The sequence below is a fragment of the Bufo gargarizans genome, chromosome 2 (genome assembly GCF_014858855.1).
Source record: "Bufo gargarizans isolate SCDJY-AF-19 chromosome 2, ASM1485885v1, whole genome shotgun sequence".
NCBI lineage: Eukaryota > Metazoa > Chordata > Amphibia > Anura > Bufonidae > Bufo > Bufo gargarizans.
The window spans coordinates 523,054,282-523,070,058 of record NC_058081.1 but is presented as its reverse complement, the minus strand read 5'-3'; the positions used below and the strand labels follow the sequence as shown (position 1 = coordinate 523,070,058).

The window sequence follows — 15,777 nt, the reverse complement described above, 5'->3', positions numbered from 1 at the left end:
GAAAAATCTACATTCTGAAATGTTATCTCCATTTGCCATTAACTCTTGTGGAACACCTAAAGGGTTAAAGACGTTTGTAAAATCAGTTTTGAATACCTTGAGGGGTGTAGTTTCAAGAATAGGGTCATTTTTGGGTGGTTTCTATTATGCAAGCCTCACAAAGTGACTTCAGACCTGAACTGGTTTCTAAAAATTGGGTTTTTGAAAATTTCTGAAAAAAACTTCTAAGTCTTGTAACATCCCCAAAAACTAAAGTGTGATTCCCAAAATGATCCAAACATGAAGTAGACATATGGGGAATGTAAAGTAATAACTATTTTTGGAGGTATTACTATGTATTATAGAAGTAGAGATATTGAAACTTGGAAATTTGCTAATTTTTCCCAAATTTTGGTAAATTGGTATTTTTTTTATAAATAAAAATTATTATAATTTTTTTTTTTACTTCATTTTACCAGTGTCATGAAGTACAATATGTTACAAAAAAAAAAAACAGTCTCAGAATGGCCTGGATAAGCCAAATCGTTTTAAAGTTATCACCACTTAAAGTCACTCTAGTCAGATTTGCAAAAAATGGCCTGGTCCTTAAGGTGAAATAGGGCTTTGTCCTTAAAGAGGACCTTTCACCAGAATTAAGTATCTAAACTGACTATACAGACGTGTAGAGCGGCGCCCAGGGATCCCCCTGCACCTACTGTTATCCCCGGGCGCCGCTCCGTTCTCCCGGTATAGCCTCCGGTATGTTCATAGTTAGGCTCCACCCAGGGGAACCTGCCGCAGTCTCCTTCTCCTATGCTGTAGCGCTGGCCAATCGCAGCGCTCAGCTCATAGCCAGGCTATGAGCTGAGCGCTGCGATTGGCCAGCGCTACAGCATAGGAGAAAGAGACGCCGGCAGGTTCCCCTGGGTGGAGCCTAACTATAGATACTTTTTTCTGGTGAAAGGTTCTCTTTAAGGAGTTAAAATGTTTATGAGGAATCACTATCCATCTTAAAAAGAGATTAAAATTTAGAAAATATAATTTTGTTCAAATTTTGGGTAAATTTTAGATTTTTTTTATAAATAAATAAATAAAGGTAAAACATAGTGATTTAAATTTACCATTAACATAAGGTACAATGTGTCACACAATTTTTATTTTTTTTCAAAGTTATTACTGCATAATGACATGCCAGATTCACAAAATTAGGCTTGGTCAGGAAGTGGTTAACAACATACTGATACTGTGAGGAGCATCTTGTACTGAAACTAAACCAAATACATGATACAGGAATGGGCAAAGCAATTGTCCGGAATACATGTATTTGCCCTTACTAATCATGGGGTCCGAAGCTTGTCGCTTGACCAATGAACTTTTTACCAGTCACATGACGCGGTGAGACGATTCTCAGCGGCCGCCATTTTGTTGTAGACCATACGGCTTTTATGTTTATACCGTCAGCTGCTATAATGCGACTAGAGAAAGGGACGATTTTAAGCTGGGAATAAACAGCGCTGACGAGGACGGAAGTGACGATGATGCACTTGTTCTTGTGATGAGCCAGGACGAGAGTGCTGGATCCTCTGTCCCCTGTAGCCGGTGAGTGTCGCGCCTCTATGTACGTGAAACTGGTGTAGACAGCAGGGCTGTGTCGGTGTGAGAGAGAGCACGTGATGTGCCGCTTTTGAATACACTGAGCTCAGTCCCTGGACAGCCACTGTTCAAGAGCCTGGGGAAGATGAATGAGAGTTCCTATGGGCAGTAATGGTGGTGATATTGGTTATCACTAATATCTGTGTTATATCTGTACCGTGCCCTCCTGACACTACCCCCCCCTGTACCGTGCCCTCCTGACACTACCCCCCCTGTACCGTGCCCTCCTGACACTACCCCCACCTGTACCGTGCCCTCCTGACACTACCCCCCCTGTACCACCGTGCCCTCCTGACACTACCCCCACCTGTACCGTGCCCTCCTGACACTACCCCCACCTGTACCGTGCCCTCCTGACACTACCCCCCCCTGTACCACCGTGCTCTCCTGACACTACTTCCCCCTGGACCACCGTGCCCTCCTGACACTACCGCCCCCCTGGACCACCGTGCCCTCCTGACACTACCGCCCCCCTGGACCACCGTGCCCTCCTGACACTACCGCCCCCCTGGACCACCGTGCCCTCCTGACACTACCGCCCCCCTGGACCACCGTGCCCTCCTGACACTACCGCCCCCCTGGACCACCGTGCCCTCCTGACACTACCGCCCCCCTGGACCACCGTGCCCTCCTGACACTACCGCCCCCCTGGACCACCGTGCCCTCCTGACACTACCGCCCCCCTGGACCACCGTGCCCTCCTGACACTACCGCCCCCCTGGACCACCGTGCCCTCCTGACACTACCGCCCCCGACCCTTGTACGACCTACGATTAAGTTCTAGTCTAGATTTCACAGTGTTGGGCTCTGGTTGGTGCTGTTCTGCAGGTTCATCATCGGTGGGCACCTGGCATCCGTTCTGCGGGTTGAAGCTTAAGGATGAGGCGGCTGAACCGCAGGAAGACCCTGAACCTAGTGAAGGAGCTCGATGCTTTCCCCAAAGTACCTGACAGCTACGTGGAAACATCAGCAAGCAGGGGGACTGGTACGTGAGGGACTCTGCTTCACTGGAGGCTTTTCCAATCTTTGCCTGTGGAGATAGATTTAAAGGGCCAGTTACCTTAAAGATCGCAACTTATAATAGGAAGCGGCTGATATCCCATATACAATGTAAATGTCTCTAGAGGGTCTCTGCACTGGAGATGTGCAACATAAAGTGGTGTTGATGGGGGGGTTACTGCATCTCATGTCACTTATTTCACTGAGGTACACAACAGTCAGCTTCTACAGGCAGGAAGTAATTCACTGCAAGCTTCTACGCTGAAATCTCCCAGCATTCCCTTCTTGTTCAGTGTCTGCACAGAGTTCCAGCTGGTGATTTGCATTCTGGGTAGTGTTCTCTTTATACCAGGCTCAGTATAACAATCTGCATTATAGGAGCTCAGGTAAAGAGGACCTGTCACCGCTCCTGACATGTCTGTTGTAGTTAGTACTTGTATTCTTCATGTAATAGGCATTCTGGAGCATCAGTTCTTATGACTCTATGTTGTACCATTCCTCTGTTATTCCTTCTAGAAGTTATTAATGAATTACAGCATTTTGCAATAAAGCTCTAGTTGGGTGTTACCAGTTGAGGGTGCGTCCCTGAACAGTGTCATTATCCAATCAGTGTTGTCAGTGTCATATTGTGCAGGGGCACCCCCCCCCCCCCCCCCTTCACTTCCAAACTGGTCACACCCATCTGGACCTTCATTGCAAAATGCTAGTAATTCATTAATAACTGCTCACAGGAATAACAAAAGGAACAGCACAACATAGTCATAAGAATAGAGGCTCCAGAATTGTTATTACATGGGGAATGCAAGTAGTTACTACAACAGACCTACAGGAGAGGAGACAGGCCGATCCTTAAAGGGGTTGTCCGGGTTCAGAGCCCATATTTTTACCCAGGCATTGAAGCATTTCTGGGCTGAAGCTCCGATGCTCTCCTTTGCCCTGTGCTGAATCGTGCAGAGCAAAAGCATTTTCAGGAGATCCAGTGATGTACTGGGCTCTCCTTAGGGCTGCCAGGCGGAGGCTTCAGCCCAGCAGTGGGACCGGTGACGTCGCCGGCACTGATGGGCGGGCTTTAGCACTGCCCATCAGAGTCGGTGATGTCACCGAACACACTGCTGGGCGGAAGCCTCCACTCGGCAGTGTGTTATTGTAAATAAAAAGCCCTTGCCCTGCGCAATCTAACGCAGGACAAGGGAGCACATAGGAACATGATATGAGAGGGGCTGTCTGGGTGGAAATATGGATATGTCCGGGTTCAGCTCTGAACCCGGACAACCCCTTTAAAGGGCTGTTCCAGTGTGTGGAGGAGAAACACAAAGGCAGGTTTCAGGGTCATTACACAGTAATGCTATCTCATGTATAATTACCTTTTTGTCACCCGGCTGTTCCCCATGTGCTCCTCATCGGTGCAGCCGCCCATGTGTGACATACTGTAGACTACATTTCCCATGACTGCTCGCTCCTCTTGTGCACCTCGTGTTGTGTTCCCTCACTGCCGAGCCTCTCACATTAGTTCCTCCTGTAGGAGCTATACAACGTGCTGGACCAGCCAGAGGAGGCCGAGCTACAGGTCGTCACCCTAGGGAGGGTAAATGGTTAATCATTGTATAGGAACCCACAGGAATAGTCTATATATTGAGGATTTTTACTTTGTACCGTCTATTTTCAGTAGGAGTCATGTTTTGTATCACATAGCCCTCTGTCAGAGAACAGGCTTGCTGACTGTTTCTGGACTACAGTATACGCCGTAACAGCTTTCTTACACCTCTTTTTCCTAACTCTTTGAAGGCATCTTCCCTACCAGCACCCCCATAATACTCGAGTATTCATTTCATCCTGGGTTCTGTGTGTCTCCCTAGTGTCCCTGCTGGCGTTCTCCGTCATGGCCATCCTCACAGTCCTGGAGTTCCTGGTCTATCGTGACACGTGGATGAGATACGATTACGAAGTGGACAAGGATTTCACCAGGTTATTGTCAGTCCTTGTCACTGGATGATGTCCCTATAGAACCTAGGTTTTCAACCTGTGGTACGTGTACCCTAGGGGTACAGGCCATGTTCTAGAGCAGAGATCGGCAACGTCCGTTGTGAAACTACATCACATATTGTTTTTATGGCAAAAGTAGGGGGCACTATTATGTCGGTGGGGTTTGTTGGAGGCTGGTGTGTATGGGATCCTGCAAACCAGAAACTACAGTGCAGATGTCACCAGACTGTACTTACTATTCTGTCTCATGTGTCTCCATAGTAGGCTCCCTTTAAGCCACCACTCAGGAAATACAGGCCTGTCTAGGTCTGAGGTACAGTATATAGCAGTCAGTATTTCCCGTCATACCTCTGACAGAAGACTCTATATATCGGCCATAGGTACCAACCAGCATACTTTTTTGAACTATATACTACATTTTTATTTTTTTTTTCCATTGAGTGAATAATGATATGCTGAGGCTTACAGTCTGGTGTAATGGGGTCAATGGACCCTCTGATATATTACCAGAGTATATGTCAAGCCTAGTATTTAAACGTAATGTAAACTCTCCCATAAAGGGCATCTGTCGGCAGATTTGTACCTGTAACAGGTCAGCCAGTGTCATATGTGCGCTTGGCAGCTGAAGACATCTGTGTTGGTCTTATCTTCATATGTGCCTGCATTGCTGAGAAAAATGATGTTGTAATATATGCAGATGAGTCTCTAGGTGCAACAGGGGCGTTACCGTTACACCTAGAGGCTGTGCTCTGTCTGAAACTGCTGCGCCTCACTAGGGTTGCAGCGGGTATCGAATTATCGATACCCAAACCATACTTTTGTACCGGTATCGATTTGATACCGGGATTTGCCATTTACCGATATTAGGCTCCGCTACTGCGCAGCCTAGTATCACAGAACATGAGCGTGCTGCTGTCAGCGCGCTCATGTTCCCTCAGCAGCACAGGGGAGAAGAAAGCAGTCTCTCCCTCCCCCTGTGCTGCTGCCATTAAAGAGGAGAGAGAGGGGCGAAGGAGGGGAGGGACTGTGGCCACTGCGCCACCAATGATAAGTAATCCATTAATACAAAGACAGGAGGCAGGTGCCGGCGGCAGAATCGCATAGCCGACACTCGACCTCTATGACAGGGAGCTGCAATCAGCAGTAGTTAAACCCCTCATATTCCGTTGGGGGCTACGATCACAACTGCCAATGAGAAGGAGGGGAGGGAACCCAGTGGCCACTGCCACCAATGATTTAATACTGGGGGGTTGGGGGGGCAAGCTGCACTGCGCCACCAATGTTTTTAAACCATTAATACAAATAAAGGAGGCGGGTGCCGGCGGCAGAATCACATAGTATTTGTATTAATGGTTTAAAAACATTGGTGAGGCAGTGCAGCTTGCACCCCCTTCCCCCCACAAACCCCCCATTATTAAATCATTGGTGGCAGTGGCCACAGGGTCCCCTCCTCTCCTCCTCATTGATGGTGCAGCGGCAGTTGTGATCGGAGTCCCAGCAGTGTAATCCTGGGGCTCCGGTAGGTTACCATGGCAGCCAGGACATTACTGAAGCCCTGGCTGCCATGGTAATCTCCCTGCTGCTGTGTGCACAAAGCCCGGGACAGCAGGGAGAGTGTAAAGTCCTAGTCACCCTAATAGAGCTCTATCAGGGTGAATAGAATAAGGGATTAAAAGATCCCAGGTTCTAGCCCCTAAGGGGAAATGGTTATTAAATAAAAAGTTAAAAAAAATAATTAAAAAACACCAAAATATTAAGTATAAATCACCCCCTTTCCCAATTTTACATATAAAATATGTAAACAATAAACAAACATATTGCATATCGCCATGTCCGAAAAGTCCAAACTATTAAAATATAAAAAAAATCTCCTATGCGGTGAATGCTGTAACATAAAAAAAACGCTCGATTTGCCATTTTTATTTAGTCGTCTTATCTCCCCAAAAAATAGGATAGGACTGTTCGATTATGGGCCGGACGTTTCAAAAAATGCACGCTGCTTTTTGGTGTTCTATTTTTTCGCGTGGTGTCGAGTATCGCAATACTTTTTTATGGTATCGAAATCGAATCAAAATTTTGGTATTGTGACAACCCTACGCCGCACTTTGTTCGACAGGGCCAGGTGTGATAACGTTTCCACTACCTCACTCTGTCTATCAAAATGCAGAGGGAGCGGAAGTTGCAGAGAGAGTAGATAGTTTAGGTGTAATGGTAACGCCCCCGTTGCTTCTAGAGGCTCAGTTCCATATATTAAAACATAATTATTCTCAGCAATGCGGGCACAAATGAACATGGGACCAGCACAGATGCCTTCAGCTGCCAAGCGCACATGTAACAGGTCATTCAGTGTCGTAGGTACAAATCTGCTGACAGATGCCAGGGCCAGTGATCGGGGAAATTATCATGAGACAGTGTACCTAGGAACGCTCTTCTGCTATAATTGCCCTGTTTAATTGTGCCGCATGTCATCTGGGCAGCAGATTGTGCTGTGTAATCAGGAAAAAGCAGTGATTCTCTATGGGGAGACGGGTCACCATACTGAGCAGGCAATTATCGGGAGAGAATAGTTGTTCCTGGTAATTGCCTGCTGTGTTAGTAATCAACCCTTGTAGATACAACACTACATGTGGTGGAGTTTTTTCATTATAATTTTTTCCATTTTTTTTTTCTTTTACTATTTCAGTAAATTAAGATTGAACATCGACATCACTGTGGCCATGAAATGCCAGTGTAAGTATGATCTTGGGCAGCAGGTGGCAATGTTGTGTTTTTCCTGCCTTTGCCTCATATGTATTGTGTGCTTTCCAGATATTGGTGCCGATGTCCTGGATCTGGCTGAGACCATGGTGACATCTGCAGAAGGACTGGTATATGAGCCGGTGAGCAGGACCACGATCTGTTGAAATTATAGGAAACCTTTGATGTAAAAAAAAAAAAAAAAGTACATTTGTATGTTTAAAGGAACTGGTTCCTTTTAAAGCAAGTGTTCCCCAACCTGTGGCTGGGCAGTTATTACGGAGCTAGAAGTCCAACCCTTCCTTCATATCTGAAGGCTTGGTCCGCTAAGCTTTAAAGGCAATGTACAACTTTGGAGTCATTTTTTTAAAATTTATTTTTATTTTATGATTGCATTTTACTCATTTTGGCTAAAATACATTTTTTTTCAATTGGTCTTCATTGAAAATATTCAGCTGTTCTGTCTCAAAGGGTTAACTAGCTGTGGACCGTACTTTTTACTTTGTGCCGGTCATCTAATAAACCTTGTTTCTAATTTATTAAAAGGTCATAAACTCTTATTTAAGCCACATTCTTATCAGTAAGACAAGAATTGAGCTATGGTGAGTGTTTAGGAGGTCACAGATCAGGAGCTTTCAGTTGAGCTGCCTGACTGGAAATGGTAAAAATACAGAGCCTGCTACTAGAGAATCTCAAGTCTGTACAGAGTGAAGGGCTCAACATTGTTAATAAAGACGAGTTAAAAAAAATTATTTAGCTCAAAATGAGTACACTGCAATAATAATAAATAAAAAAAATTGCCCCCAAAGTTGTCCACAGCTTTTACTTTATAGCAGGGATGCCCAACCTGCGTCCCTCCAGCTGTTGCAAAACTACAGCTCCCAGCATGCCCAGACAGCCTATGCCAGGGCTTGGTGGGAGTTGTAATTTTACAACAGCTGGAGGCCCACAGGTTGGGCATCCCTGCCATATAGCATACCTCTGGACAGTGCCATTCTAATAAGACATCATGTAGTGTACTGTAGTGTGAAACACAAGACTGTCTTATGTCTTTCAGGTTATTTTTGAGTTGTCTCCACAGCAAAGGCAGTGGCAGAGGTGAGACGGTGGACAGTGGAGGGAAGCAGCTGGTCCCGGGTCCCCAAGGTTCTGTCTCATAAGCATTTCATTGTGTTGTAGGATGCTGCAGCAGATTCAGAACAGGTTACAGGAAGAGGCATCCTTACAGGACCTTCTGTTCAAGAGTGCGCTGCGGAGTTCAGTCACTGCCTTGCCGCCCAGGTAAAAAGCTTGTATACCCCTCATAGATACTGGATGGTGTCAACTTCACGGTGTCTTAGTGCTGTTTTGGGTGTATTGCAGTGCTGCTACTCGCTGATAAGCATTGAGTCCTGCCTCATATTGGATACAACAGATGGCACTGGCACCTCCTCTGTGTAGAAAGGGGCACTTGCCCGCCACACTTTATAGTACTGTTATTTGGCACCGTATATTGGGATTATTTATTCTAATGATGGCACTATTAGAAGTCTACAGTATGACAGGATTCTGTGTGCACTGTATAGTAGGATTATTTAGGCTTTTTATGGCACTATCATGTGTTTACAGTATGGTCACATTATGCATGCTCTGTATAGTGGGATCATATAGGCTTCTTATGGCGCCACCATGTGTTTACAGTATAGTAACATTGTGTGTGCTCTGTATAGTGGGATTATTTAGGTTTGATATGGCGCCACAATGTGTTTATAGTATAGTGACATTATGCGTGCTCTGTATAGTGGGATCATATAGGCTTCCTATGGCGCCACCATGTGTTTACAGTATAGTAACATTAGGTGTGCTCTGTATAGTAGGATCATTTAGGCTTCATATGGCGCCACTATGTCTTTACAGTATAGTAACATTGTGTGCGCTCTGTATAGTGGGATTATTTAGGTTTCTTATGGCACCACCATGCGTCTACAGTATAGTAACATTGTGTGTGTGCTCTGTATAGTGGGATTATTTAGGCTTCTTATGGCTCTAGCCTGTGAGCTATATTTTGGGAAGCATTATGGCACTGTTACATAATGGCTGCATTGTATATACGTGAAGTCGTGTAGATGATGGGAAGGGGGCAGTATGCCTAACTCTTGTTGTCTCTGCTTTTTAGGGAAGATTCCCCTTCTGAGCCACCCAGCGCCTGCCGGATCCACGGTCATCTCGATATCAATAAAGTGGCTGGAAACTTCCACATTACTGTGGGCAAGTATGTTGTTCTGTCAAGAGTGTGATTCACGGGGAGTGTATTGTAGAGCTGTATTGACCGGGTTCAGTGCCCTCCATATGATGGTGGTTTGGAGGTTCTAAGGACACATTTTATACGATTTTGATGAATTATATATCTATTATTTTTTTTTATTATTATTATTTTTTAGAGCCATTCCACATCCCAGAGGCCACGCACATTTGGCAGCTCTTGTGAGCCACGACAGTGAGTATATTCATTAAAATGCCTATAGCTGGAAACCTTAAAGGGGTTCTGCACTTTGTTTAAACTGATAATCTATCCTCTGGATAGATCATCAGCATCTGACCGGCGGGGGGCCTTCTCACTGTTTACCACCGGCCCAGTGACGTCACGACTAGTATCAACTTGTCTGAGTGGGGCTAAGCTCCATTCAAATGAACAGAGCTTAGCCCCGCCCAGGCCAGTTGATACTAGTCGTGACGTCACTGGGCTGTCGGTAAACAGTGAGAAGGCAGCGCCGCTGCCTTCTCAAAGAGCTGATCGGCGGGGGTCCCGTGTGTCGGACCCCCGCCGGTCAGATGCTGATGATCTATCCAGAGGATAGATTATCAGTTTAAACAAAGTGCAGAACCCCTTTAACCATAGACACCTGTTCAGGACTAGCAAAGCCCAAAGAAACTGTGGTGCTGTACATATAGGTTGTCAAAACACTTGCAAAACGATGAATAAGAATGATTTTTAGTATCTTCATAGAAGAGGGCAAGACATTAACTATACTCAACAGCTTTTGGCTACAGTGCACAATTATTATTTTTTGTTTGTCAGGCTATAATTTCTCTCATCGCATTGATCACTTGTCCTTTGGAGAGATATTACCAGGGATTATCAACCCCTTAGATGGAACGGAAAAAATAGCGGAGGAAAGTAAGTGCTCCCCTCTGTGCTGTATGTTATATGATGCTCACCAGCTAGTGTCAGAACTGTAACTCCTATTATGCCTCATTCGTACACTAAAGATTCTGTATAGCACTGCTGTTTTGTGGCTATAGCTCCTATTCAGATCTATATGTCTCTATGGTCAGACTACAAACAAAAGCTGTGAAGTCGGGTTCTGCAGTTATACTCTTCTGTTTTCTCGCTGCACCATGTCCATCTACCAAATGCATGAGGACACATGGAAGAGCGTATCATTGCAGTATCAGAAAATTCATGGTTTGTTTGTAGTCCTTGACCATGGAGACACATACATCTGCATAAGAGCTGTAGACACAAAATGGTGGTAGATTTTTAGAACTTTACCATGTATTCCAGTAGTTGTCATTGCTGTAGGTTTATGGATTTTGGGGTTTGAAGTTGCCCGTAGTTTTGGCTTATATGTATGCTGCAGCTATTTGTCACTGTAGGAGACCATTATACAGCCAGCCTCTTCATGAAACCTTTAACTTTTTTTTTTTTTTTTTTGTAGGTAATCAGATGTACCAGTATTTTATCACCATTGTCCCAACCAAACTCAACACACACAAGGTGTATGGAGACACACACCAGTTCTCAGTGACTGAGAGGGTGAGATCCTTTACTGACATGACAGCATTTAAAGGGCATCTGTCGGTAGATTTGTATCCATGAAACTGGTTGACTGGAGATGTGCAATTGGCAGTTGAAGGCATCTGTGTTGGTGCCATGTTCCTATGTGCCCGCATTACTGATAAAAATCATGTTTTAATATATGCCAATTAGCCTCTAGCTGCAATGGGGGCGTTGCCGTTACCCCTAGTGGCTCTGTTCTCTCTGGATTTATTACGCCCTCTCCTTTTTTATTGACAGGGCCATGCAGTAAAAATGTCATCACACCTGGTCCTGTCAATCAAAGTGGAGATGGTTTGGCAGTTGCATAGAGAGCAGAGCATCTAGATGTAACAGCAACGCCCCCATTGCCCCTAAAGGCACTTTTACATATATTTGTATACTTTTCCGAGCCATATCGGCACATATGAACATGGGACCCACACAGATGCCTTCAGCTGCCAAGCACATGTCTTAGGTCTGCCAGTTTCATAGTTACGAATCTGCTGACAGATGCCCTTTAATAAACTCTCCACTTAGTCTTAATTGTACTGTTATAGGAGCGTGCGATAAACCATGCAATCGGCAGTCATGGAGTGTCGGGGATATTTATGAAATATGACATCAGTTCATTAATGGTGACCGTGACGGAGGACCACATGCCCCTGTGGAAGTTTCTTGTGCGACTCTGTGGCATTATTGGGGGGATATTCACCACTACCGGTGAGTGTTTTTTTTTTTTTGCCTTGCCTGGTTCACTTTACTTGTTCAGGTTTTGAATTTGCCGTTTTTAGTGGTAATATTTTTTTCAATTTTAGGGATGATCCATGGACTGGCAGAAGTTTTTGTGGATGTTATTTGCTGCCGTTTCAAGCTTGGAGTTTACAGACATCCTGAAGTGAGTGTGTTCTCTGATCCTGCATGCACCCATTGCTCTTCTCTCACAGCACATTATTAAACACAGGATGGGTGGGACTATAATTTTCATAGAGACTGTAATATGATCCTGCTTCTCCCCTCTCACAGCATTGTGGGGGAACTGTAATATGATCCTGCTCCTTTCCTCTCGTAGCCTTTTGGGGAGACTGTAATATGATCCTGCTCCTTTCCTCTCGTAGCCTTTTGGGGAGACTGTAATATGAGCCTGCTCCTCTCCTCTCATAGCCTTTTGGGGAGACTGTAATATGATCCTGCTCCTTTCCTCTCGTAGCCTTTTGGAGAGACTGTAATATGATCCTGCTCCTTTCCTCTCGTAGCCTTTTGGGGAGACTGTAATATGAGCCTGCTCCTCTCCTCTCATAGCCTTTTGGGGAGACTGTAATATGATCCTGCTCCTTTCCTCTCGTAGCCTTTTGGAGAGACTGTAATATGATCCTGCTCCTTTCCTCTCGTAGCCTTTTGGGGAGACTGTAATATGAGCCTGCTCCTCTCCTCTCATAGCCTTTTGGGGAGACTGTAATATGATCCTGCTCCTTTCCTCTCGTAGCCTTTTGGAGAGACTGTAATATGATCCCGCTCCTCCCCTCTCACAGCATTAAGGGCAGTGTGTAATATGATCCTGCTCCTCCCCTCTCACAGCATTCTGGGGAGACTGTAATATGATCCTGCTCCTCCACTCTCATAGCATTCTGAGGAGACTGTAATATGATTCTGCTCCTCCACTCTCATAGCATTCTGGGGACTGTGTAATATGATTCTGCTCCTCCACTCTCACAGCATTCTGGGGAGACTGTAATATAATCACCCTGAGTGTTATATAAAAGTGACTGTAACGCATTACTCTGCAGGACACCCCCCCCCCCTCCCAAACACCTAAGGACATGTGTTATTGGTGAGAGAGACTAATGATATTCCCTCCTCCTGCTGCCCTCTTACAACTAATGAGTCTAAGGCCCCTTTTTAGACGAGCGAGTGTCACGCTCCAGACTCGCAGCACAGCTCCCGTCGTGACCTCCCAGCACGGACGGGGTCACATAGCATTATATTGATTTATGATGCTATGTAACCCTTACAGTTCTGGAATGTATTGGATAACACTGACATAAGGCTGTCAGTATTATCCAATACATTCCAGAACTGTAAGGGTTACATAGCACCATAAATCAATATAATGCTATGCGACCCTGGCAGGGCTCTGGAGTTCAGGACGTGCTCTCCCTGACACACGCTGGGAGTCTGATGCGTGGGACTCGCTTGTGTGAAAGGGGCCTAAGGCAGGGATCCGCAACCTTTGGCAATTCAGCTGCTGTGAAACTTCAACTCCCATCATGCACACTTAGGGCTCTTTCACACGAGCGGATGCTGTGCGAGTAATACGCTGCGTGAAAGAGAGCCAAGCCCCGCTCCGGACAGCAGAGACACTGAGCATTTACATGATTGATAATGCTCCGTGCCTCTCTGTGATCTTTTTACTACAAAATCACGGTGACAACTTTATCTCGCTGCGATTTTGTAATCTAAAGGTCACAGAGAGGCACGGAGCATTATCAATCATGTCACTGCTCCATGTCTCTGCTGTCCAGAGCGCGGCTTGTCTCTTTCACGCAGCGGCTTAACTGCATGGCATCCGCTCGTGTGAAAGAGCCCTTACTGAGAAGTTCTTGTAACTCTCTTAGGCTACTTTCACATTTGCGTTTGGGGTTCCGCTTGTGAGATCCCTCCCCAGTATTAAAAGCATTGGTGGCCAGTGCGGCCCCTCCCTCCCTCCCCAGTATTAAAAGCATTGGTGGCAGTGGCCACAGGCTAACAACCCCCCCCCATCATTGGTGGCAGTGGAGCGGCATTTCCGATCGGAGTCCCAGTTTAATCGCTGGGGCTCTGATCGGTTACCATGGCAGCCAGGACGCTACTGCAGTCCTGGCTGCCATGGTTACTTAGCTTATACTTACCTGCGCTGTCTGTGGCCGGCCGGCGCTCCTCCTACTGGTAAGTGACAGGTCTGCGGCGCATCGCACATACCTGTCACTTCACTTACCAGTAGGAGGGGCGCAGGCCGGCCACAGACAGCGCAGGTAAGTATAAGCTAAGTAACCATGGCAGCCAGGACTGCAGTAGCGTCCTGACTGCCATGGTAACCGATCGGAGCCCCAGCGATTAAACTGGGACTCCGATCGGAAATGCCGCTCCGCTGCCACCAATGATGAGGGAGGGGGGACCTCACTGGCCACCAATGCTTTTAATACTGGGGAAGGAGAGGGGTCTGGCAGCACCCGATCAGGATCTGAGTTTTCACGATCGTGATAACTCAGATCTGAAAAAGCTGTTATGCAGACGGATCCGCACTGAACGGATTCCATGGTTTGCATTTATAGGTGCGGATCCGTCTGTGCAGATACCAGACGGATCCGCACCTAGCGCAAGTGTGAAAGTAGCCTTAGAAGTAAAAGGAGGATTCTGGGAGTTGTAGTTTCAGTACAGCTGGAGTGTCAGAGGTTGCTGATCCCTAGTCTAAGGGCTTATTCACACATTAATGTCAGATTTTTCTGTCTGCAAAGAAATGTATCAGTGAAAAAAGGATAGCACACAGAGGGCTTCTTTGTGTGTTCCATGTTTTTCTCACTGCCTTACATTGAATAGGTGAGTCTGAGCGACAGAAATGGATCAGAATAAAGCATTTGCTGAGTTTTTATTTTATTTTTTTAGATCGGGTAAAAAAAAAAAAAGTGTGTGTCTGACTCTTCAGTTGTAAAATTACACTGCCGTGTGAGTTGTAGTTTTACAACAGCTGGAGAGCCACGGGTTCCCAAAACCCCTTTTGGGACCAGTTTGGAATCTGTGATGATTGAAACGACCCAGTGTCGGTACAGCTCATCAAGGTGCCTATAATGTGTAGATAGATATGTGCATATATATATATATATATATATATGAGAGAGAGAGAGCTACAGAACTGTTCTAAATAATTGGCTAAAGGTGTCATTCCCTTTTAAACATCCTAAATGTTTCTTCCTTTGTTGTAGGAGAACCACGTACAGAGCCTCCTCTCCTCCAATCACAGTACAGAGACTTCTCCCCCGGACCCTATATGAGTGACCAAGACTTTTATGATCAGAATAAACGTATCATCCTAGTTTTACACATCGGCCTATGTTGTCTTGTGTTTGAGGTTCCTTCTAGCATTTTTTTGCATTAAGGTGGCCGATCTGGAGCTACTGAAAGCTGGTTGACAACCAATATGGATACTATTACAGCTCCACATAGATTTTCATTTAGTTTTCCTGAGCAACAAATTGTATTTTCTTACACAGCAATAGGAAACGGGAAGATGACATTCCAAAGACTGGAAAAGCCGGGTAATAATAGAAATCTGTGTGACATGAGTCTTGAAGGGGTTGTGCATTGACTTATATTGATGACCTATTGTCAGGATAGATCATCAATATCGTATTAGCAGGACCCGGTGCTCCATGCAAGCGCTGCTTCTTCTGCATTACACTGCACTTCGTCTCAGAAGTGTAATACATGTACTTGCTCCATTTACTTGAATGGAACTAGTACTTGTAATTACACTACACAGACACTACGCAGGAGACTATTCTCGCATGGAGCGCCGCCTTCTCATAAAGTAGCTGATCGGTGGGGGTCCCGGGTATCCTGACAATGGGTCATCCGATATAAATCTCTGCACAACC

At 45.6% G+C, this 15,777-nt stretch overlaps 1 protein-coding gene across 2 annotated transcripts; it reads left to right on the top strand.

Moving 5' to 3' along the window:
* The first annotated feature begins 1,422 nt into the window (after positions 1 to 1,422).
* On the top strand, positions 1,423 to 15,223 carry ERGIC2 (ERGIC and golgi 2). 2 transcript variants are annotated; one of them, XM_044281412.1, is made up of 14 exons: positions 1,423 to 1,578; positions 2,461 to 2,617; positions 4,488 to 4,596; positions 7,298 to 7,344; positions 7,423 to 7,493; positions 8,408 to 8,448; positions 8,530 to 8,631; positions 9,506 to 9,601; positions 9,771 to 9,826; positions 10,409 to 10,507; positions 11,049 to 11,146; positions 11,707 to 11,869; positions 11,965 to 12,044; positions 15,106 to 15,223. In XM_044281412.1, the coding sequence occupies exons 2-14, from the start codon at positions 2,512 to 2,514 to the stop codon at positions 15,172 to 15,174; spliced, it is 1,137 nt and encodes a 378-aa protein (XP_044137347.1). In that variant the 5' UTR covers positions 1,423 to 1,578; positions 2,461 to 2,511; the 3' UTR covers positions 15,175 to 15,223. The 2 variants fall into 2 exon arrangements, with proteins under 2 accessions (XP_044137347.1, XP_044137348.1); XM_044281413.1 differs by lacking the exon at positions 1,423 to 1,578 and adding an exon at positions 1,643 to 1,746.
* The last annotated feature ends 554 nt before the right edge of the window (positions 15,224 to 15,777 follow it).

Coding starts and splice junctions, on each gene's coding strand:
- ERGIC2 (XM_044281412.1), top strand. CDS start 2,512: ATGAGGCGGCTGAACCGCAGGAAGACCCTGAACCTAGTGAAGGAGCTC. Junction 9,602..9,770: donor TTCCACATTACTGTGGGCAA/GTATGTTGTTCT, acceptor ATTATTTTTTAG/AGCCATTCCACATCCCAGAG. Junction 9,827..10,408: donor AGCTCTTGTGAGCCACGACA/GTGAGTATATTC, acceptor TTTGTTTGTCAG/GCTATAATTTCTCTCATCGC.